At 35.9% G+C, this 23,513-nt stretch overlaps 1 protein-coding gene across 2 annotated transcripts in view; it reads left to right on the top strand.

Annotated features, from left to right (window-relative positions):
- Window positions 1–23,513, top strand: part of prkcab (protein kinase C, alpha, b) — a 163,138-nt gene that overhangs the window by 118,571 nt on the left and 21,054 nt on the right. Inside the window, exons 6-9 of one of the 2 annotated variants that reach the window (XM_046866637.1) lie at window positions 9,169–9,325; window positions 9,413–9,547; window positions 14,897–14,990; window positions 20,722–20,751. In XM_046866637.1, coding sequence (XP_046722593.1) covers window positions 9,169–9,325; window positions 9,413–9,547; window positions 14,897–14,990; window positions 20,722–20,751 — 416 coding nt within the window. The remainder of the gene's footprint in view (window positions 1–9,168; window positions 9,326–9,412; window positions 9,548–14,896; window positions 14,991–20,721; window positions 20,752–23,513) is intronic. The other variant, XM_046866638.1, reaches the window with a different exon arrangement.

Raw genomic sequence — 23,513 nt, 5'->3', positions numbered from 1 at the left:
ATTTTACTCTGTACATAGCAGTTATCTCATTGACTTTCTTTTCTTCTAATCTCTATTATTAATCATCATGAATACTGTATTGTAAGGCCTTTGAGCCTCCTTATTGAGCAGTCCAACTTCAAACAAAACACCAAATGGTGGTAAACCACCATTTAATCTTATCTATTATATCTGTTTTGGGGTTTTGTGTGTAGCCATAGAAACAGTGATTTTTTTTTTTTTTAGATTAAAGAGATAAAAAGAGTAGAGTAGAATCTTCAAATCATCATCTTGTAATTAGCATAATTCTGACATGAGGTGAATTTGTGTGTGCCGTGGGTGTAGATCTCTGAGTGCTTCTGCTTTGTGGGATTTAGGGTACAATTTAACACATTTTGGACCTCCTACAAGCTCCCTCTATCTCTCTCTCTCTCTCTCTCTCTCTCTCTCTCTCTCTCTCTTTCTTTTGTGCTTTTTCTCACCAATATTGATTCCTAGATGCTCAGCCCACCAGCATGTGTTATTGTATATTACAAGGCAGTTCCTATCAGTGTGGGGACATATTCAGTCCGCCCCAGGTAGCATTCCTTATCCTGTTAAAGGCCCCTTCTTTTCCCAGCAAAGTGGGTGATCTTTCAGTTCAGAGCTCTGAGTCAAAGTTTATTTAATCTGCTGAGCCAAGAGTCTAGCAGCATGGCTGCAAAACGCATGCAGAGCAAACAAAGTAGGGAGATTAGATTTCTGGAGCTAAACACAAGACACTGATACTCACTGGGTGGCACCAACATTTTTAGTGCAGTTCCAGCTATGTATGAATCAAAGCATGGAAAACTATTAAAACAATTTAATGGTTAAACAGTCTCAGTGCTGAAAAGTTATTAGGATGTGTCTTTTCTGAACATGGGAATCCTCTTTGACCTTTCCTGCTTTGTTAGTAAATACTGGACGTGATCCAGAGTGTCTGATGTTTGGCAGATTACATAATAATAATAATACATCTGGAAATTGTCAGTTTGTTTTCAGAAAGATTTAGCCATAATGAAAAATGTCAGTTCGCAGGAGAATTTCTGAACTGTTAATGCACCATGAAGTAATGTCTACATTTTTACGAAATGTATTTTTTTTTAAACAGAAAATAAGTTTTGACAGATTGGTAAGGGTCAAATGATTGTTCTTTTGTCTGGCATGCCTGATTTAAATCTCTAATATAATAAGCCAGAAACGTACTGCAATACTTGTCATAACTTTTCAGCTATGCTGGAATAATGAAGCATAACTATATTACTGTAACAATAAAACAATATACTGGCATTACAATAGATTTCTTACTAAGTATACCAGTGTAGCAGTATATATATGAGTATAACAGTGTTGCAATGCAGCTAAAAATATCTCTACCTATTAGGGGTGTAACGGTAAATGTATGTGTACAGAAACTTTGCTGTTACAGGGCTTTCGGTACATGCAATCCCTTTTTACGTGTGGAACAAAGTTGAAATCGGAGTTCCCTCAGGAACGTATTAAGTGCCGGACCACAAGTTTGTTTAGTCTCCGTCTGCACTTTGAGCACATTTTTTTTATATGCCAGGGGTAAAAAAAAATAAAATAGAGTTAGCGCAGTGTTACTGTGGCTACTCACTTCGTACCGGAAATTTGCGATGGTGCATATGATTTGTGATAGCTAGCCACTTCCTGGTTAGCGGCTAATGCTAGCAGTATGGATTCTTTAGAATTTTATGTCCAGTTTCACGAGGTTCTATTGAAGGGAGAAAATTCTGACAATTCCACATATGAATGAAAGAGGGATGGAAGGAATAAAGACATTTGTTAAAGTTTTCTAAAATAAGTAGAACAGTTAAGCAGACAATATCTTTATAAAATGTAAAATTAAATGTAAAACACACACACACACACACACACACACACACACACACAGGGTCTAACAAATTTAAACTATTTATTAAATTGTATTTAATCAATTTTATTTATGCTAGTTTAATTAATGACTCAATTTAATCAAAATAATAAAAAGTGTATTGCATTAATTAGATTCATTAAATTTTATTTTTAATTTTGTATATTATTTAACCAAGCAGGCATTTTGTTTAATTGTTTTAAAAATGTAAACTGTTCAAATGTTGTTCACAAATGTTAATAATAAACTGCGTTAATAAAAAATGACAAGCTATTTTATGTTTTGCATTTCTTCTCCCAAACCGTAACGGAATTGTACTGAACCATGACTTATAAACCGAGGTAATTACGGAACCGTTGATTTTTGTGTACCGTTACACCCCTAATATCTATAAACTTATATAGTTTAAGTAAGTTATTTGCATAACACATTTGCAATTTATCATATTTGTTTTTAGTTGTTTTAAGTCAGTTTGCTGCAGACTTTGTGATAATCCATTTTAATGAATTGAAAACAAAAAAAAATAAGATTCTTCTGTGATTATTTTTTGTAGGTAACAAACCTGATTTATATCTCATATGCAGACTGACATACTGTAATTCTGGTAAAGAAAACTATAGCTAAACTTCAGTAAAGGTAAATAAAGTCATAACTATCCTGAATTACTAGTATAGCAAACCCTGGCTATATATATATATATATATATATATATATATATATATATATATATATATATATATATATATATATATATATAGCCAGGGTTTGCTATACTATCTATCTATCTATCTATATCTATATCTATATCTATATCTATATCTATATCTATATATATATATATATATATATATATATATATATATATATAGTGAAGAAAGTAATTTTACAAGGTATACAAAAGTAGTAACTGTGCTATTAGAGGTTAACAACTTTACCTCATTATTATTTTATTTGTACAAGCCTATCAACAATGTACTTAGTCCCAAAGCACATTTACAAAATTAAATAAATTGCGAATATATATAAATTTCAGTGGCTCTTAAACTCATTTAGATGGTATAAGGAAGAAACCTTGAGACAAATCAAACCCAAAAGAGAATCCTTTCTCAATTTGGTCACGAAATGTCAGTTCCAGACCACAGGCCCCCTCTGCAGAGTTAAAACTCCGCAAGCAGCCATCCACACAGAATGCCCGCTCCACAGAGCCTTGAACACCCACGCAATCAATACCGTGGTGCCCCACATATCCCCGCAGTGCACATGCGGTACAACAACACTGCAGGCAGTCCCAATGGGAAGCACACGCCACTTGAAGACACTTGGCTCCTAATCCCTTTCGATGTCTCTCCAGATGAAGCGCACTTGCTTACCAAAGTAATTAATATTGAGACTTTCCTATCCACTACAATTATAGTTCCATCATTGTTGTGGTTATTAACTGTCCATTGATTGGCAATTGAATGAAATGGTGCTACATAAAACAACATAAAGCTACATCACATAACATAGAGCTACATAACAGAACACAGAGCTACATAACAAAACACAGAGCTAAGGACTGAAGTAAGTGTCCTCGCCCAATAAAGTGCATCATGTGCAACCGAGTGCAAACAAAAAACAGTGCAAACAGACAACACGACAGTGTGGGACAGATACACAAAACACAAAATAGCGCAGAACAGTAAACATACTGTATAATAATTAATAATGATATACAGTGCAAAAGAGAACTATTATCAAGAGTGTACTTGTAAACATGAACACAATTGTTTTGGTGCAAAAACAGCAAGAGTCAAGTCAAGTCAAGTTTATTTCTAAAGCGATTTTCATAACAGACTTTATCTCAAAACAGCTTTACAAAATTTAACAGTTAAGGTGAATGGTGTGCATTTATGTCTGATGAGCAAGCCATGGCGACTGTGGCAAGGAAAAACTCCCTTAGATGTTATGAGGAAGAAACCTTGAGAGGAACCAGACAAAAAAGGGAAACCTATCCTTATTTTTAGCAGCAATCTAGAGGTGAAAAGCAGCATGTAAACAGTATAATATGATTAAATATAATATGGGTAGTGCTGAAGACAGATGTGTATGAATTGAAATGAGTATTGAGTGTGTGTTGAGTTCAGGTGGTAACAGTTCAGTAACACACAGTTGAATGTATGTATGTGTGAGTTGTGTACAGTTGAGTTCTGTGTGTTGAGGAGCCCGATGGCTAGAGAAAAAAACTGTTGAACAATCTAGATATAAGGGCTAAATGCTTTGGAACCTCTTTCCTGATGGTAGGAGAGTGAAGAGTGTGTGTAAGGGTTGTGTGGGGTTATCCTCCATGCTGTTCGTCCACCATGCTGTTGGCGTTGCGGATGCAATGTGTGGTGTAAATGTCCGTGATAGAGGGGAGAGCGACTCTGATGATCTTTTCAGCTGTCCTCACAAACCTCTGTAGGGTCTGGCGATCCGAAACAACGTTGGCAGTTCTCAAACCAGGCAGTGATCCAGCTGCCCAGGATGCTCTTGGTGATAGAGCTGGTGTTGAGTGACCAGGTGAAGTTCTCTGCCAGATAAACGCCAAGGTATTTGGATCTATCCAAGGATCCATCGATGATCAGTGGAGAATGGCCGCTCTGTGTTCTCCTAAAGTCAACAGCCATCTCTTTGGTTTTGTCAATGTTCAGAGACAGGTTGTTGGCTCTACACCAGGCTGTTAACTGTTTTACCTCATCTCTGTATGCTGACTCGTCCTTCTTGCTGATGAGCCCCACCACAGTCGTGTCATCGGCGAACATGCTGGAGATGCTGTTCCTGATCCGGACTGACAGAGGTCTTCCAGTCAGGAAGTCCAGGATGCTGTTGCAGAGGGAAGTGTTCAGGCCCAGTAGGCTTAGCTTCTCAATTCAGTGCTATGGAATGATTGTGTTGAATGCTGAATTGAAGTCTACGAACAGCATTCGTACATAGGTGTCCTTATTGTCCAAGTCGGTGAGGGCCGGATGGAGGGTCGTGGACATGGCATTGTTCGAGGAACGGTTTGGACGATACGCGAACTTCATGGGGTCCAGTAAAGGTGGTAGCTGGGTCTTGATGTGCCTCACAAAGCACTTCATTACAATGAGTGTGAGTGCGACAGGACAATAGTCATTGAGACAGGAGACTGTAGACTTTTTTGGCACGGGGATGATGGTCATTGTCTTAACGATTGTTGGAACAACGGCGCTGCTCTTGGAGATGTTGACAACCTATGCTGGTTTCCCTGTATATAAAATCATAACTGTACTTATGATTAAACATTTTATAAACATTATAATTAGAACACTGCATATGCATAAGTGAGCATTCTATGATACAGACGTACACACATTAGAAAATTGTCATCTGTTACCTACTGGTTCAACATACCACCTTCCTATGATGCTCGACCACACCACACCATCTTATCATAATATTATTAAAATACGTCATCTTAGTCAGCTAAGTAAAACAACAGTGCACAAGTACACCATTTCTGTACCAATCATTTTTTACCACGCAAAATAAAAATAATTAAAACACTCAGTATTGTATAAGCAGGACATTGCCATATTGTTGCAATGTCACATTTCAGGGGTGTTTATAATAAGCAGATTTCGCAGTTATAGTGCTAATTGCTTCCTATCTGGAGTTACAGCTTATAAAAAAATTTTGTTAAGTGTTATGATGTGCTTTTAACAGGCTTGGTCTGGAAAAAACAAGTTTTATTTAAGCAACCACAGATGAAATGAAGACTATAACAAATGACAAAAAACCTTGAATAACTCATATAGATATTATTACAAATGAGAGAAAATATGCCTTTACTTTGCATGTTACTATGGTATTTACAAATTCATTATATGGACAAAAGTATTGGGACAAACGTGGTTGGAAAAGTGTTACCACAAAGTTGGAGACACACAAATGTAGAGCTCTGATCTCATCCTTATTAAATACTTTTGGGATAAACTGGAACACTGTTGGCCTCCTCACCCAACATTAGTACCTGACTTTACTAAACTCTTGTCGCTGAATGAACACAAATCTCTACAAGCACACTCTTAAATCTAGTGAAACACCCTCCCAGAAGGGTGGTTGTCATTATAACAGCAAATCGACGCTAAATATAAAATGGGATGTTCAAAAAGCACATAAATATCTTTTGCCCATAGAGTGTATTTTATATAGTTCATGTAGGGATGTAGATAAGAGCTGCCTCATAATTCCTATTTCTTGCTTTTATGTTACTCTAATATTATGTAGGGACCTGTGGAAACCTTTTCTTCTTAGCAGTGGGTTTCAGGTCCTTTGAATGAAAGATGTTGGTCTCCCCCTTTTGGCTATGAAGATCACTGCAAGACATTTGTGTAACATATATTTTGAGTTGTAATGATGTGCTTGTCAAACTTGCTTAATTTATATCTAACCTACAATACTTCATACCAGTGCTTAGTAACATAAAATCACAATCACTATATATATTGTTTTATTTAAAATGCATATTTAGAGAAAAATTCTATCTCGATGAGGTTTGCATGTAGTCATAATGATTGCTTTTGCATCTTAATAATTTTTCAGTACTTATCTGAGGGCTTTATTCTAGTATGTATCTGTAAACTAGGCATAATATACACTATATAAACAAAAGTATTTGAACAAGTAGATTTTCCAGCCATATTTGGTTCTTTTTTAAACTGATAGAACTTTGGATACACACGATTGTACTTTGGATGCGGTAGAATTATATTTTCCTTTCACTTAAACTAAGAAACCTGTTCCAGCATGACAATGCCCCTGTGCACAAGCAAACCACATGCAGATATGGTTAACATGGGTGGGATATGGTTTATATGAGCAAAATGGTTTGGATTGTATATGGTTGATATGAGCAACAAATCTACAGAACCACACCCCAAAATCTAGTGGAACATCTTCCCAGAAAGGTGGAGATCATTGTAAGGGCAAATTGGTACTAAATGTGAAATGCAATGCTCAAAAAGCACTTTTGGTCAGGTGTCTACAAAATTTTGTCCTTATAGTGTAGTTCCCATAAATGATCTGTTATAAATATGAGGCCTTCTCAACCTCAAATGGCAAAGTAGTTATGGCCATAATCATCCATAATGTGGTCTACCTGTTTCTATCCAAAGGTCAGAAATAAATAATGTTGTTTATTTCACCAGCATGACTCCCTCAGCATGACTCCCTCAGTCTCCTAGAATGTTAGTCATTCTATGTTTCCGAATAGAAGATCCCCTTGTCTTTGAGTGATAAATTTCCATTACCAATGATATTAATCTTGTGAACTGCACAAATCATGTGTTTACAATAGAGCAAGGTTGCTTCCTGCTGCTGATCTTTTATTGGTGATTTTAATTCATTAAGCACTGCTTGTACATTGTTTTATACTTGATCTACTCTTGAAGGAATTGTCCTATATTCAATAGGCAGGACAGAATGCCTCCTACATAGTATACTATTTGACCCTGACCTGATAAAAACAACAAAATATTTACATTGGTTGGCAGAATATTAAGATTTATTTGTATGGTGCACCTTAGCACACACGATTTTTTCCAATCATGTAAAAATAATAATCGCACTAAGATTAATGAATATTATTTGTAATGGTTCAAAGGACAGTTATCTTTGGTGATGGTACAGACAAGTGTTGCAAACGTAGATAAAAGAATATATCTAAATTGGCGACAGAAATGCATCTAAGTGGGCAGGTACAGGAGCAGTCAGAATTGGTTGAATTGATCTGTGTTCTGTCTGATACAAAGTCACTTTTTTCCTTCCTTCATATTCGCTTCATATTAAATGGAATGAGGTTGCGTGTGTGTGTGTGTGTGTGTGTGTGTGTGCGTACGCTTTCTGAGGTCGTCTCATTAACAGTACTGGTGAAAAAAAAGCCTTTCTGTAGATCAAACTGTCATGTCAGGAATGTAAGCACACAGCTCCACACACACACACACACACACACACACACACACACACACACACACACACAAAGACACACACATATACTCACACACACTGCTTTTTCTGCATCCTTCTAATACTCATTGGTTGATCAGAGTTACCATGGAGACATAATTTGTTAAGGTTTTTATGCCACATAATTGCCTTTTGTCAGTTTGTTTGTTTGATCATTGCTTTCTGCTCATCTCTGATTTCAGCAGCACTTTTAGAATTATACTCATTGGCACTATAATGATAACAACAATATCAGAACTCGTATGCATTTTTATCTGCTGTTTAGTTTGATTTGGATTCAAAGAGCATATAATTTGGCAGTTTTTTTTGGTCTTCTGTAATTGAAATTGTTATTTTGTTCATTTTTCTATATAGTCATTTATATATTTAGTTGTACACAGCAGCACTGGCATAGTAAATTTGACATTTGCCAAATCAATAGATTTCTTATTGAAGTGGAACCCCAGCATTAATTACACTATACGAACAAAATAATTGGGACATCCGACTTTTCCAGTTACATGTTTTCCTTCCTCAAACTGTTACCACAAAAGTTAGAAGCACATAAATGTCTCTGGATGTGGTACAATTACATTTGCCCCTCAATTGAACCAAAAAACCCAGACCTGTTATTGAATGACAGTGACAGTGATGAGATGGTTTACATGAGCCTACATCAGTACCTTTTTTAACGCCCTTGTAATTAAATGAGCACACATTTTTACAACCACACAATAAAGGCATTTTAAAATACTCACATTAAGAGTGGTCATTGATAACTTTGGGCATCACTACTAAGGGTGAGTCTCAGTGACAGGCAGCCAATCAACATTCAGTTCTGGAAAAAATTGCTGATATCCGAGGTTACGCTAATTAAAAATTTCAGTAATGCTCTAGATAATAGGAACGCATTTGTCACCATGCACACCTTAAATAACAGCCTTGTGCACAATCTGGTCTCTGGGTTGGCCTACAACTGTTGATTTATTTTGCAATTAATTGCAAGTCACTTAATTAAATTGCAATCTGCATATCGCACTATGTACTGTACCTCTGTGATCTTTTGATCAGTTTGTTTCACATGTTGTGCAGCCATAATCAGTTTGCACACAATGTACACACAAATACCCAACAAGAGATTTTATGAAGTGTTGATTTATTTTCGACAGAAAAGTGCCAGCTAAAACAAGTTCAAAACTAGAATCAATGTAAACCCACCCAAAGTCCAAGGTATTTCTATAGCTGTTAAAAAAACTGCATCTGTATACGTGTGCTTTGTTCACTCCTAGTTGGTGAGGCCAGAAACCTGATTCCCATGGACCCTAATGGTCTCTCAGACCCATACGTGAAGCTCAAGCTGATTCCTGATCCCAAGAATGAGACCAAACAGAAGACACGGACCATCCGCTCTTCTCTCAACCCCACATGGAATGAATCCTTCACATTGTGAGTTTCATGTTTAGATTTGGATGTTCTAACTATGGCATGTATAATGAGATTTTGATTGTGGTATATGTGTGTGTTTGCGTTTAGTAAGCTAAAGGCCACAGATAAGGATCGTCGGCTGTCAGTAGAAGTGTGGGACTGGGACAGGACCACCAGGAATGATTTCATGGGCTCCTTGTCATTTGGAGTCTCAGAGCTGTTTAAAGCACCAGTGTGTGGCTGGTAAGTGTGCATTATCCTGTGTGTATAACCTCACTTATGTGAAAGCAACGACGCTGTAGGACTGCCAGACAGCCATGGCTGACCCCTTTAAGCAATCAGCTCATTCTGCTCATTATGCTCATTCTGTGCTTATTGCGGTTCAGCCTTACTTATATACACTGTCTATCTAATAAATGGAAATGCCATTCCATAACAACTAATTATATAGTTTGTTTTGCTAATGATCCTTTGTTTATTTATGAGCTCGATTACTTATTGACCATATCCTCATTATACTTCTTAAAGCTCAGCGTTTCTTCGAATATCCATACCTGTAGATAACCTACTGTTATCTACAATTTGTACTGACATTCATTATCCAGGTAGACAATACTGCACATGCTGATTTTCATAATTGACATGCTTTATTTTATTATAACCGCTGTAAGGGTGTTTTTTGTTCCTCCAAATGTTTTTCCAAGTCAAAACCCTAAAGTTCAGTTTCTGAGTGGTATTGCTTTGTGTTACAAACATTTACAAATCACTGTTAGCTTGAGTTTGAATGCCAGTGATGTGTCAGCCATGCATTTTCTCGAGTGCAAAAGTGCGTTGTTTCAATTAAGTCTATTTTGTAAGTCTGACTCAGAGTGAAATGTTTTACTTTTGATTGAATTTGGTTGCACATGTGTAAAACAAAGCAAACAAAGGCAATAATAATAAAATAATGATAAATGCAATCTGCTACCTATAATAGATAACATGTCCACTTACTGTAGTCAGATCAAACTGCAGCCCTAGTGCATAAAATTATACTGGATAATGCAGGATCGTTCTGTTTTAAATGAGTAATTGCTGTGTTCACACAGAGCAAACTGCACCCCAATGCAACATACTCTGCTTTTACAGAATACATATTTCGTTTATCTTTTGGAGGAATAACATCATTGCTTTCCCACTGTGTATCGGATCAGATTTATTCCAACTACTATTTATTGTATCAGTCCAAAAAAATCATCATTTTAATCACTTTTTACTGCGTCTGGAGCACCCATGTGTCTGTGTAATCTTTAGATCTGTTGGTAACAGCTTGTGACATTTGTTTAAGGCTCCTTTGATAAACCAGAATGGGTCCCCTGACATGCTTTTTGATACAGAGAAGCAATACAAAGAATAAAGTCTCAGCCTCATCCTGTCTTTAGCTTCATTATACTCACGAGGCGGGAGAGTGGTAGCTTAGTGATTAAAGTGCTGGTTTACTGATCGGAAGGTCGGGGATCAAGCCCCGGTATCGCCAAGCTGCCACGCTTGGGCCCTTGAGCAAGGCCCTTAACCCTCTGTGCTCCAGGGGCGCCCTATCATGGCCGACCCTGCACTCTGACCCCAGCTTCCGAGCAAGCTTGGATATGCGAAGAACAAATTTTAATGTGCTGTAATGTATATGTGAGAAATAAAGGCTATTCTTCTTCTTCATGAAATCCTGAATAATGAACATATTTAACGGGATCAGGTGCTTTCTGGATCTTTGAGAGTGCCTTATTACAACTGGAGATGTCTGCGATGAGAAAATAATAAATCACAAATCAAAATGCAGTTAAATTAAATCATTTTTTATTTTGTGCACATTTTATTAATAATAATAATAATAATAATAATAATAATAATAATAATAATAATAATACCAATCACTTGGCAATAGCGGTTATTACCCAGAAATCCTCATCATTCAAACTAAGCTCTAACGACAAAATATGGACTGGTGTATGGTTTGTGGACACCTGATTATTACATTTGTGTTTTGTTTTTTTGAACATCTCAATCCACATTTAGTCTCCATTTGCTGCCTCCTCCACCTGCCTGAAAAAAGGTTCCATTAGATTTTGGAGACGTTGCTTATGAAGATTTTTCTCGTTCAGCTACAAGGGTGTTAGTAAAGTCAGGTACTGATGTAGGGTAAGGAGGCCTGGGGTGCAGTCAGTGTTCCCATTCATCCCAGAGGAGTTCAGTAGGGTTGAGGTCAGAGCTCTACAGCAGGCCTCTCAAGATCTTCCACTCCAACCCATGTAAATCATATCTTCATGGTGCTTGCTGTTTGCACAGGAGAAATATACAGTTCATAATAATTAGCATCGACAGGCATAACAGATAAAGTTTACTGTTACTCTTTTGTAATAACAGCTTACCGGTAGGTATTCATTCCCTTAGTTGCAGAACTAGCGCTTTGCTGGCACTGAATGTTAAATTTGATAAGAATGTGAATCTGTATGTCATTAAAAAGCCTCCTAATAAACAATACAATCTAAATTAAAGTTTAAAACAAGTTTCTTTCTCTGTTTGTTTCAGAGGACATTGTTTCACTTGTTTGTCTTCCTCCTTTTAGCAAGCTCAGTCAAATAGGTATAATGTGTTATTGTTTATTGCATCTTTTCCCCCACAGATAAGTTGCCAAAGATTTCCTTTCACTTTTATTGAATTATAATCATCTGAAGGAATACTTAGGCTCCTCGACTCTTGACTATGACTAGGTTGCCATGACGACAGGAAGTGCAAAGAGGGGTTTAACTCTGCAAGTCATTATAAAACTAGGGCCTGCTTATCTCTGAGGGATCTATACAAGGTTGTTTATGAGCCAAAAGGCTGTAACCAAGATAGAATAATGAGATAGAAAACCAGACAGAAAATTGTGCACACCTTGGTGTTAAAATTTGTTTATCTTAAATAAATAAATACATACCTAAATAAATAATTTTCTTTAATTTGTCTGTCATGTACTGCTGAACCTAAAGTGTCTGCCTAATTCCTGAACAGCATTTAGCCAGCTATCTCACAATCATCTTATCTTCATATTTTGGAATGTACTGTATAATCTTTTCTTAATTTTTCCATCTATATCCCTGCTCATTAATAACTCATTTTCGCCTAGGCTTGACCCTGCTCAACTTTCCCCCTGAAGGCTCTACTCAAATTTCTTATATAACTTACATCTTTCAGCTATCACATTTATCTTTAATGTTGCACTTATTACATCATCATAGAGAAAAATATTAACACTGGTAATTTTAGTTTTTTATAACTTGACTTGCTTTGTTTTTATGAAATGCTGTCAGTATATCTGCACCTGTGGGGTTTCACACATTAGATTGTGATAATATTGAAAGTACAGGTCCTGAGGGATAGAGTACAACTGTGTAAACATGCACCACATCATCACATCGTTAGATTTAGTTTGGATACCATTGATGTATAAGCCATTGTGCGCAGTGTGCAAGGCTGTATTCTTACTACTTATTTTGAATTTTAGTCTAAATCATGTTTTCTTGGTTGCTTGGTGCAATTTGGTTTTCCATCTAAATTCTCTGAAGCTGTCTAAATAATCCCCATTGCCAGGCATGATTACATCTATGTTTCCAAATTGGACTTAATTTTTTTTTTTCTTTGATCATACTTTTGGTAAAAAAAAAAAGAAGGGTTTTGCTTAACCCACACATATTAGCCAAAGGTCGCTACAAGGGTTGACAAGGTTTAAACAAGAGATTAAGGATAAGCTGTAACCAATGGAGTACCTCAATGATGAGTTTTAGGGTCCTTTATTTTCTAAACCATCATTGTCAGACATGTTTTTAACTGCATTGTTAGTGAGGCTTTTCAATTAACAATTAATCATCAATATTTTTATTCTGAGAGACTTGACTGAATGAAGCAGATGATGGTCCAAGGCCTTGCTCTTAGGACCAACAGTGGCAGCTTGGTTTAAACATTTAATGTTGAAGTCTTAAACACTAACCATCACTTTTACTGCATGAAAAGAAATGTACTGTATCTGGACTAGTTTACTTCTGTATACACCACACTGAAAATTTGGACATATCTGTGCACATTACAAAAAAAAACCTATTAAGAGCATAATTTTTATTGTCCAAATGTTAAATAAAGATATAAGCTATAAATTATTTCTTATATTGAGGTAATATTTTATCTACATTGTAAGCAAACAAACCTCTTGAGGTGTTTTAATCCATCTATATTTACATGGGTCTGCTGTTTATCTCAGTATAGCTTACAGATTACAAAGCATTAATGCTGCAGGCTTTAATACACCAGTGCTTAGAGTCCTTATCTGTTGTAACGAGCTGGCACTGGTGTAACAACTCTACTCTAAGAGAACACTTTAGTCTGATAATGTGCTCTTATGAAGGACCAAGTCAAGTGTGTGTGCTTGTGGGTTTTTTTGCACCAGGTTTGTGTGCATGTATGTATGTGTGTGTGAGTGTGTGTGTGTGTGTGTGTGTGTGTGTGTGTGTGTGTGTGTGTGTGTGTGTGTGTGTGTGTACATTTGAGTGTCCATGAAAGAGATTGAGCTCAAAAGATGTTTTATTTTCACAGTTTTCAGTGACCGAGATAAATTATTTACATTTACATCATTTGGCAGATGCTCTACTCCAGAGGGTGTTACATTTTTATTTTATTCATACATCTTAGCAGTTGAGGTTTAGGGGCCTTGCTCAGGGAAGCAACAGTGGCTGATAAAAAATAAAAAAACACTGATTAACTAGTTCCCCTTGTCTCTTTAACTGTTACTTGTTCAAAATCACTCAAAGTATTATTAATAACAAAATCAAGTTTACAGTCCAGCTGGATCATTTTTATTAGATTTAAATTACAATAGTTTGTGGACACGTGACACATGGGTGATAGTAGTGTGTAAATGTACAGTAGGGTAAATAGGTTTACAATTCCCTACCTATTGTGATAAATGGCTAAGAGAATTTGGCTTGTGTTTTCTCATGCCATGGCTGTTCCTGTAATTGTAAAATGTAAAATATCAAGGGGCACGTATTTATTGCATATAACTGTGCTAAACAAATATTTGACAAAGATATTTATAACTACATGTGTGTTGTGTTTGCAATTGTTTGATATGTATTATGACAATGTATCACAGCCCCCATTATTTTGGCAGATTTTTAACAAGGTGCCCTATTATCGTGTTATATTAAAACTATATTGTAATGTTGTAGTATTATTTGAGTGCATTTGTGCATATCGTACCTCTGTTTTTAAAATAAATAATAATGGTGCTTTATAATTATGCTCAGGCCATTACCATAACTAATGGTAGGGCACTGAGCCACATGGTATTATGATGAATAATAAATTAATTATATCGTACTACTCATTGCCAGCAGCAAAGTAATTCTGTTTAAGAATTTCATGTATAAACCAAGTGCACTGCCATGTCCCTCAGTTACTTTATTCATTAAACATTTAAAGCAGAATTGTAAATACATTTGTAGTGAGTTGCTTTGAATAAGCAGATCTGACAAATGAGTAAGTGTAAATGGTAATAGAAAAACTCTCTCTCTCTTTCTCTAGGTACAAGATGCTGAACCAGGAGGAAGGTGAATATTATAATGTGCCGATTCCTGATGTGGATGATATTAACTGGGAACTCAGGCAGAAGTTTGAGGTAAGAGCAGATTTACTCCAATTAGACTTCTGTCTGTAATGCTAAATTTATTTTCATTGCATATGCAACATATCCAATCATGTTTGAACCAATATTTTGTATTTGTCCCAGACTTTTTATACTTTAAATTGTAAGCCAACAGCTGTGCTCTCAGACTATATTATATAAAACTTGTCCACACATTTAAAAAATCTTGTCACTTTTACTGTAACAGGAAGTACATAGTATATGCAAATACATGCACTTAATGGACAAACATTTGTGGATACCTCTCCTTAAGATTTTATGTACTTTTTGAACATCACATTCCACATTGAGTCTTCTGGGAAGTTGTTGCACTAGATTAAGGAGTGTGCTTTTTTGAGATTTCTGCTTATTCAACCACAGGTGCTTTAGTAAAATCTGGTACTGGTGTATAGTGAGGAGGCCTGGGTCATTGTCATGCTGGAACTGGTTTGGGTTTCCTAGTTTGAAAGGAGGGAAAACTTTATCACATCTAAAGACCATCTCAATTGTGGGCCTCCACCATGATAACAGTTGGGGAAGAACCACATATGGCTGGAAGAGCCAGGGGTGCCAATATTCTTGTTAATATATATATATATATATATATATATATATATATATATATATATATATATATATATATATACTTCTACTTATTCTTCTTTCGGCTGCTCTTGTTAAGGGTCGCTATAAGAAATCTTAACATCTTCAGCTCTGCCACCTCCAGCTCCACCTACTATCTTTTACTCAATGCCACTGTCACCAGTAACAGCGAGCAATCTGCAACAGCCACTGTCTTTAAACCATACAACATAGCAGGTCTCACCACAGTCCTATAAACTTTCCCTTTCACTCTTGCAGATACACTTCTATTAAAAATCACTTTTGCCACTCTTCTCCACCATTCCTGCACATTTTTCTTCACGTCTCTTGTGCACTCTCCCTTACTTTTAACTTTTGACCCCAGGTACCTGAACTCCTCCACCTTCTCCACCTCTTCTACCTGCAAATGCACCACTCCACTGCCCTCTCTCAGCCACATGACCTTTACTCCCCTTCTCTCCAGCATGTTCCTTCACCTATCCAGGGTCCTCTCAACCAGCTCTCTACTCTCACCACAAATTACAATATCATCCGCAAACATCATAGTCCATAAAGACTTCTGTTTGAACTCGTCCCTCAACTTGTCCATCACCACTGCAAACAAGAAAGGGCCCAGAGCCAATCCTTGATGCAGTCCAACCTCCAACTTAAACCAGTCTGTCGTTCCTACTGCACACTTCACTGCTGTCACACTGTCTTCATACATGTCCTGCACAAACCTTACATACTTCTCTAACACCTGACTTCCTCATATATATATATATATATATATATATATATATATATATATATATATATATATATATATATATATATATATATATATATATATATATATATATATATATATATATATATATATATATATATATATATATACAGTATTTATATATATATATATATATATATATATATATATATATATATATATATATATATATATATATATATATATATATATATATATATATATATATATATATATATATATATATATATATATATATATATATATATATATATATATATATATATATGAGGAAGTCAGGTGTGTTAGAGAAGTATGTAAGGTTTGTGCAGGACATGTATGAAGACAGTCAGACAGCAGTGAAGTGTGCAGTAGGAACAACAGACAGGAGAGGCACAGAATCTAAGTTGCTTGAGGTCCAGTGTAAAGTTTGCATAGTCAGTGGTGGTTTGGGGAGTCGTGTCATCTGCTGGTGTTGGTCCACTGTGTTTTGTCAAGTCCAAGGTCAGCACAGCCGTCTACCAGAAAGTTTTAAAGCTTTCCTTTGCTAACCAGCTTTATGGAGATGCTGATATTATTTTCCAGCAGGATTTGGCACCTGCTCACACTGCCAAAAGCACCAAAAGTTGGTTAAATGACCATGGTGTTAGTGTGCTTGACTGGCCAGCAAACCCACCAGACCTGTACCCCATAAAGAATTTATGGGATGTTGTCAAGAGGAAAATGAGAAACAGGAGACCACAAAATGCAGATGAGCTGAAGGCCACTGTCAAAGAAACCTGGGCTTTCATACCACCTCAGCAGTGCCACAGACTGATCACCTCCATGCCACGCCAAATAGAGGCAGTAATTAAAGCAAAAGGAGACCCTACCAAGTATAGAGTATTTTTTGAGATAGTGAATTGGTGAGTTTTTATAAATTGTGAGCCAAAATATTCAAAATGAAAAGAAATTAACACTCGAAATATATCAGTCTGTGTGTGATGAAGAAAAAAGTAAAAGAATTACTCAAATAAATCAAGACTTTGGGTTTGATTTTTTTTTTTTCATTTTGTTTCTTTAGTACAATCTGTTTTTTCTGCAGATGCCAAATTTGCTAATCTACTCCCAAGGTCACCATGGTGACTGTAGTTTTGATTGTCATTGGCAGCATCTACAGCTGCGGCGCCAACATGGCCTAAGCAGTCACTGCACGTTTATATGGTTCTGGCATTTTTTTTATTCTCTGCAATCGCTGTCATAAATTTAATCTTAATTATTGAAAGCAAACATTTAGTAATGTGTATAGCAGGCAAGGTCCAGAGAACAAACACCCAACAAAATACATGGTCTTAATCGAAACAATTGTGACAAATAAGGAAACGTGAAACTATGAATTCTTTGTATACTTTTCATGTAGTGGGCAATCAGAATTACACAGTGAACACTTGAAATACTTAATATACAGTTAAGTCCAAAAAAGCATCCTAGGTAAAATATATGTGTATTAATAATAGTGTACGTTTGGTTTGCGTATGATGCCTTGTTTATGAAAAGATCCCTGTACACTTGTTCTCCCTTAAAATGATTAAAAAACAAGTGTTTTCAGTTCTTTTTTTTTCACTCCTTCAGTGTTTGGCAAGGTGCTTTTATCCTGTATAAAACATCTCAGAAAACTGTAATATCTGCACTGCTGCAGGTGCTTTTTTTTCCCTGTTAATACTCGTTTTTCCATGTCGAATGTGGCATTGACATCCCTGAGGTGCCAACACATCATTGAATACACTTCTATTACCATGGAAACAAGAACGTGCAAAGGATGTGTTAGCAAACGTATTGTTGACAAAGCTGACATAAAGCTGTTCTTAAGAAGCCAAGCCTAATTTTGTGGGGTCTTCAGTATTTATCATCTGTCACCAGCATCAGACCTCTGACAGGATGTAAGAACTGGATTGGGTTTCTGTAAAAAATAAAATAAAATCAGTGCCCCAAGGCCTGGCAGTTTTTAATGTGTTCTGCTGTGTTCGAATACAATTCAAGATCTGCTTACATAATAGTAATAATGCAATACTCTGCAAACAAACAGGAGTTCAAAAGGACAAGATAATTATATCTTTATCTGTAGTATTCACATATCCTCACTTGTTTATCTTTATAAATAACATTTTATACTTAAGAGGATACAATATACCAGGGTCACCAACCTTTTTGAAACTGAAATCTACTTCTTGGGTACCGATTAATGTGAAGGGCTACCAGTTTGATACACACTTCTGAAATAACAAATTTGCTCAATTTACCATTAATTGTATGTTATTAATAATAATTAATGATATTCATCTATATCTAGTCATCTATATTTTAATATTGTCATTTTTAAATTCACACCAATGCAAGTGTGATTTTGTCAGGAAACCACCAGCCACGCCTTCCTCCAAGGCTCTAACTCTCACTCAGCCACTCCCTGCTCTAATCACCTACACCTGTTCCCCATTACCTTTTCCCTTTATAAGGTCCCGATTCCACCTTACTCAAGGTTGGATCTACTCGTTGCCATGAGAGATCTACCGGACTTCCTACCACTAGTATTCCCCATAATTCCATGCTCCTGGCTCCACTTTGGAGGAAGCACTCAAGATAGGTTTGCCTTTAACGGTTCACATTGGCGATCATCCCTGGACTACCCGCATTACGGATTCTACCCGCATTACGGATTCTAACCGCTCTCCGGTTCGTACTTCTCCTCAAGCCTCTGCCTTGTATAGGTTCAGACTAAATAAAGACATCTTCTTCTTCTTTCGGCTTCTCCCATTAGGGGTTGCCACAGCGGATCATCCTGGTCAAGCATAATATAAGGTGGCATAATCATTAATGCAGCTACGAAACAACTGAAAAATTTGTAAGTTGTAAACATGAACCTATATTTTATTACCACATGTTCTGGATCATCTTGCCAAAATGCACTTACAAAAAAATAAGAAATTACTATCTTTGCTAATTTCCTCAGTGGTTTTAAGATTTTTAAAATAATTTTCAAGATCACTACATTGGATGATGCATTTAAATAATTATACTAAATAAAATACCAGATAACTTTGAACATGTTTTTAAAGGGTTTGGTATACAAAATGCAAATACACATCTGGTATAACCTGTATATTAATCCACAAAAGCTCTGTGTGACATGGATATGCAGGCCTACGTGACTTTTTGGGGTTTTTCCTTGTTAAGCACTTTTTTTCCTTTTTTATTTTTATTTATTGTTTGTCTCTATAAAAGTTTATAGACACAGCAAAACCTTTTTTTTTACCTTTTGCTTTTTTAATATCATATATTATAAAGAATTCTGGCCTGTAGCACAGGAAAATGTTTAACATAAATATAAAGTATTCTATGGCACTAATGTGTAATAAGAAAATTTTTACAGTCTTTTGTCACATATTGTAATGAAGGTTGTAAATACAGCTGATTTCACTAGGGTAGATTTGGGATTTTAGTGTCTTTTATAATAATTAAGCATGTTGTCGCACCAGCATCATGGACAAAATGTGTGTGATGATGCGTCAATGGATGCATTAGGTCATACACCAGTTATTTCATTGATACTGTGGTCATATTCTATAAACTTTTCAGACTAGGTGCAAGTTGTGCATGAAATGAGGAAGCAGGCTATATTAGACCTGCAGAACTTAGACTTGCTTTAACCTGCCATCATAGAAGAAATTTAATGACTACCCCCAAAAGTCACCCGACACACAGCAAGGATTTTGCTCAAGAATTCAACAGCAAATCTGTAAATGAAACATCTATCTGGTCATGAAAAATAGATTTTTGTATGTTTCTATGTAGCTGCTACTACTGAGTATTGACCAATAGTTTCTGACTGTATAAAAAGTTTACCTCTCTAACATTCATTTTATTAGGGACAGTGGTTGGTGAATTCAATAAATCTTTTATTTTTATAGCACTTTTCAACATTGTGTCAAAGCAGCTTTACAGGGATACATAAAGCGGTTATAAAGTTGTATAAGAGAGTGTATAATTGTAGTGCCTCTATAGCTCAGTGATTAAAATGCCTTCTGTTTAGAAGGTCTTGAGAACAAAATCCCAGCACCACCGCACTACAGCTCCTGGGCCCTTGAGCAAGGCCCTTAACCTCTTAACTGCTCAGTTATATAATTGAGATAATTGTCATTTATTCTGGGTAAGGGTATCTGCCACATAAATAATGGACAACACACTTTCCCATATTTTTGAGCCATTGTGTTCAGTTATAAAATTATTATAAATAATAAAAATGATAAAACCCTTTTTTAATTGTAAATCTTCGCTCCTACTTAGTTAATAAAGATGTACAGTATAGACTAACATTGCAGTTTTTCTCCTTTCTCTTAGGCCTGTCAGCTAAATATCCACTTCTTAAAGGTAGCTCTTTCTGTTCTCTGCTTGCTCCCTCACCTCTGCAAACTCATCCTCTTTTTTTAAATCCACTCTGATTTTTTTGTTTGTGGCTGTGATCACTGCAAAGAAATCAGATTTACTAACAATGAGGCAATCATTGATTTTTTTTTTTTACAGGGTTGCAATGCATGCACAAACACACTTGTGAATTGGCACACATAGTCATTCTATACTATACAAAATTATAAACACAACACTTTTGTTTTTGCCCCCATTTTTTATGAGCTGAACTCAAACATCTAAGACTTCTTCTATGTACACAAAAGGCCTATTTCTCTCTTTACTCTGTTAGTGAGCACATCTCCTTTACTGAGAGAATCCATCTACCTCACAGGTGTTCATTCGATGGCATCTGGCACGTTAGAGAGGCGTATTCTTCACACCAGACCAGATAATGACTGGTTTTCTTAAAGTATCTTGAAGTGGCCTTATATTGTGGCCAGCCTAAGGCACACCTGTGCAATAATCATGCTGTCTAATCAGCATCTTGATACGCCACACCTGTGAGGTGGATGAATTCTCTCAGCAAAGGAGACGTGCTCACTAACACAGATTTAGACAGATTTGTAAACAATATTTGAGAGAAATAGGCCTTTTGTGTACATAGAAAAAGTCTTAGGTCTTTGAGTTCAGCTTATGAAATATGGGGCAAAAACAAAAGTGTTGCGTTTATAATTTTGTTCAGTATATCTCTCACACACACACACACACACACACACACACACACACACACAAGCTTGCATTTGTTAGTAAAGACACAGCCAATGGATGCTGATGTAAAGGTATATTACTGTGTAATATACCATGTGCAGAAGTGGTCTGCAGCATGCTTTTTATTATAGAAAATATTACTCACTGCACTGAAGCATGCCTCAGTGTGCACGCAAAAGTAATGAAGCACTACAATATTCCTGCCCCTTATCCTATCTTCAGTATTATAATAAAAAAAGAATAATCTGTGCGTAATGAACATATAATAACTGCATCAATGCTGGTTACTGCATTCAATGCCGAATGAAGTTTATTTATGCATGCTTTTGGAACATGCACTTACATGAGAGCAACACTAGAGGGCACGACAAGATTTTTGTTTCATTATTTGAGAGGGCACAAAGTTGCAAAGCACTGCACTGTGGAGGAGACCTGTATACTTTACAATACTATTCCTTGTATATTTTGAAATGATGTAGTTATGTGACTAATGCAATCATTGGTTTACTTGATGATGGGTGTGGTGGGAACCTCTCAGTCTGAATGTATTTTACTCTTCTGTATAAAGTATTAAACTGCTACAATCTGTTAAAAAATAAATGCATTTAATGTTGATTCAGTATGTAATAATAGCGCATTTTGTGGTGGTTTAGTGTTATGTATTTAAGTTATAGAACTAAAAGTCATATTTGCAAATCTCAGCATTATTCATGGTTAGATCAGAGAGCAATATAATGGGTTATATGTTTTATTCTATATAACATATTAAAGCATTTTGCTTTACTTTACTTTTGCATTTGGTTCTGCGGTATGCTCCCTTTATTTTGGGTAAAAAAAATATATATATCTGGCAACATATTTGACATACATAACATTTCATACTGGAGAAATAGCATTCATATCCTGCAAATTACGTTTCCTTTTGGGTGGAGATTAGTATGAGTAGTATGCATATTGCATAGATATCAACGAACTTACCTGAGACAGTATACACAAGTGTAATATCTTTATTTACAATTGTGAACATTATGAGCTCATGCTATGTTTTATACACAATATAATACAGTACAGTGATAAAAAAACAACTGTACTGTATTATATCCAATATAATACAGTACAGTTGTTTTTTTTTCACTCTACACCAGAGGTGCCCAAACATTTTGCTATGAAAGGCCAAAAATCTAATTTAATTGAGGGCCATGGGCTGAGAATAAATTTTGCATTATACCAAATATTATACTCAAATTAAAGGTCCAATTGTCCAATATAAGATATAATAATATAAATAAATAAATAAATAAATAAATAAATACATTACACTGTAAGCCAATTAACTAACAAGCTTTAAGCACTCATTTAGTAAAACATAGAGCACAAAGAGAAAAAATTCATATATATATATAAATGCCATTTTTCCCCCTTTTTATCCTCTTCCCATATATGGCATGGCAGGCCAAATCAAAGAACACCACGGGCCAACTTAAGAGGATAAAAAGGGGAAAAATGCCATTTTAGAACTTCCTGTCAGCTTCCTGTTTCTCATTAAAGGGCACTATATATATATATATATATATATATATATATATATATATATATATATATATATATATATATATATATATATATATACAGTGAGGAAAATAAGTATTTGAACACCCTGCTATTTTGCAAGTTCTCCCACTTAGAAATCATAGAGGGGTCTGAAATTGTCATCGTAGGTGCATGTCCACCATGATACAGCTGCAAATAAGTATTTGAACACCTGAGAAAGTCAATGTTAATATTTGGTACAGTAGCCTTTGTTTGCAATTACAGAGGTCAAACGTTTCCTGTAGTTTTTCACCAGGTTTGCACACACTGCAGGAGGATTTTGGCCTCCTCCACACAGATCTTCTCTAGATCAGTCAGGTTTCTGGCCTGTCGCTGAGAAACACGGAGTTTGAGCTCCCTCCAAAGATTCTCTATTGGGTTTAGGTCTGGAGACTGGCTAGGCCACACCAGAACCTTGATATGCT

Source organism: Silurus meridionalis, chromosome 14 (genome assembly GCF_014805685.1).
Source record: "Silurus meridionalis isolate SWU-2019-XX chromosome 14, ASM1480568v1, whole genome shotgun sequence".
In the NCBI taxonomy this organism is placed as follows: Eukaryota; Metazoa; Chordata; class Actinopteri; order Siluriformes; family Siluridae; genus Silurus; species Silurus meridionalis.
This window is presented reverse-complemented; position numbering and strand designations above follow the sequence as displayed.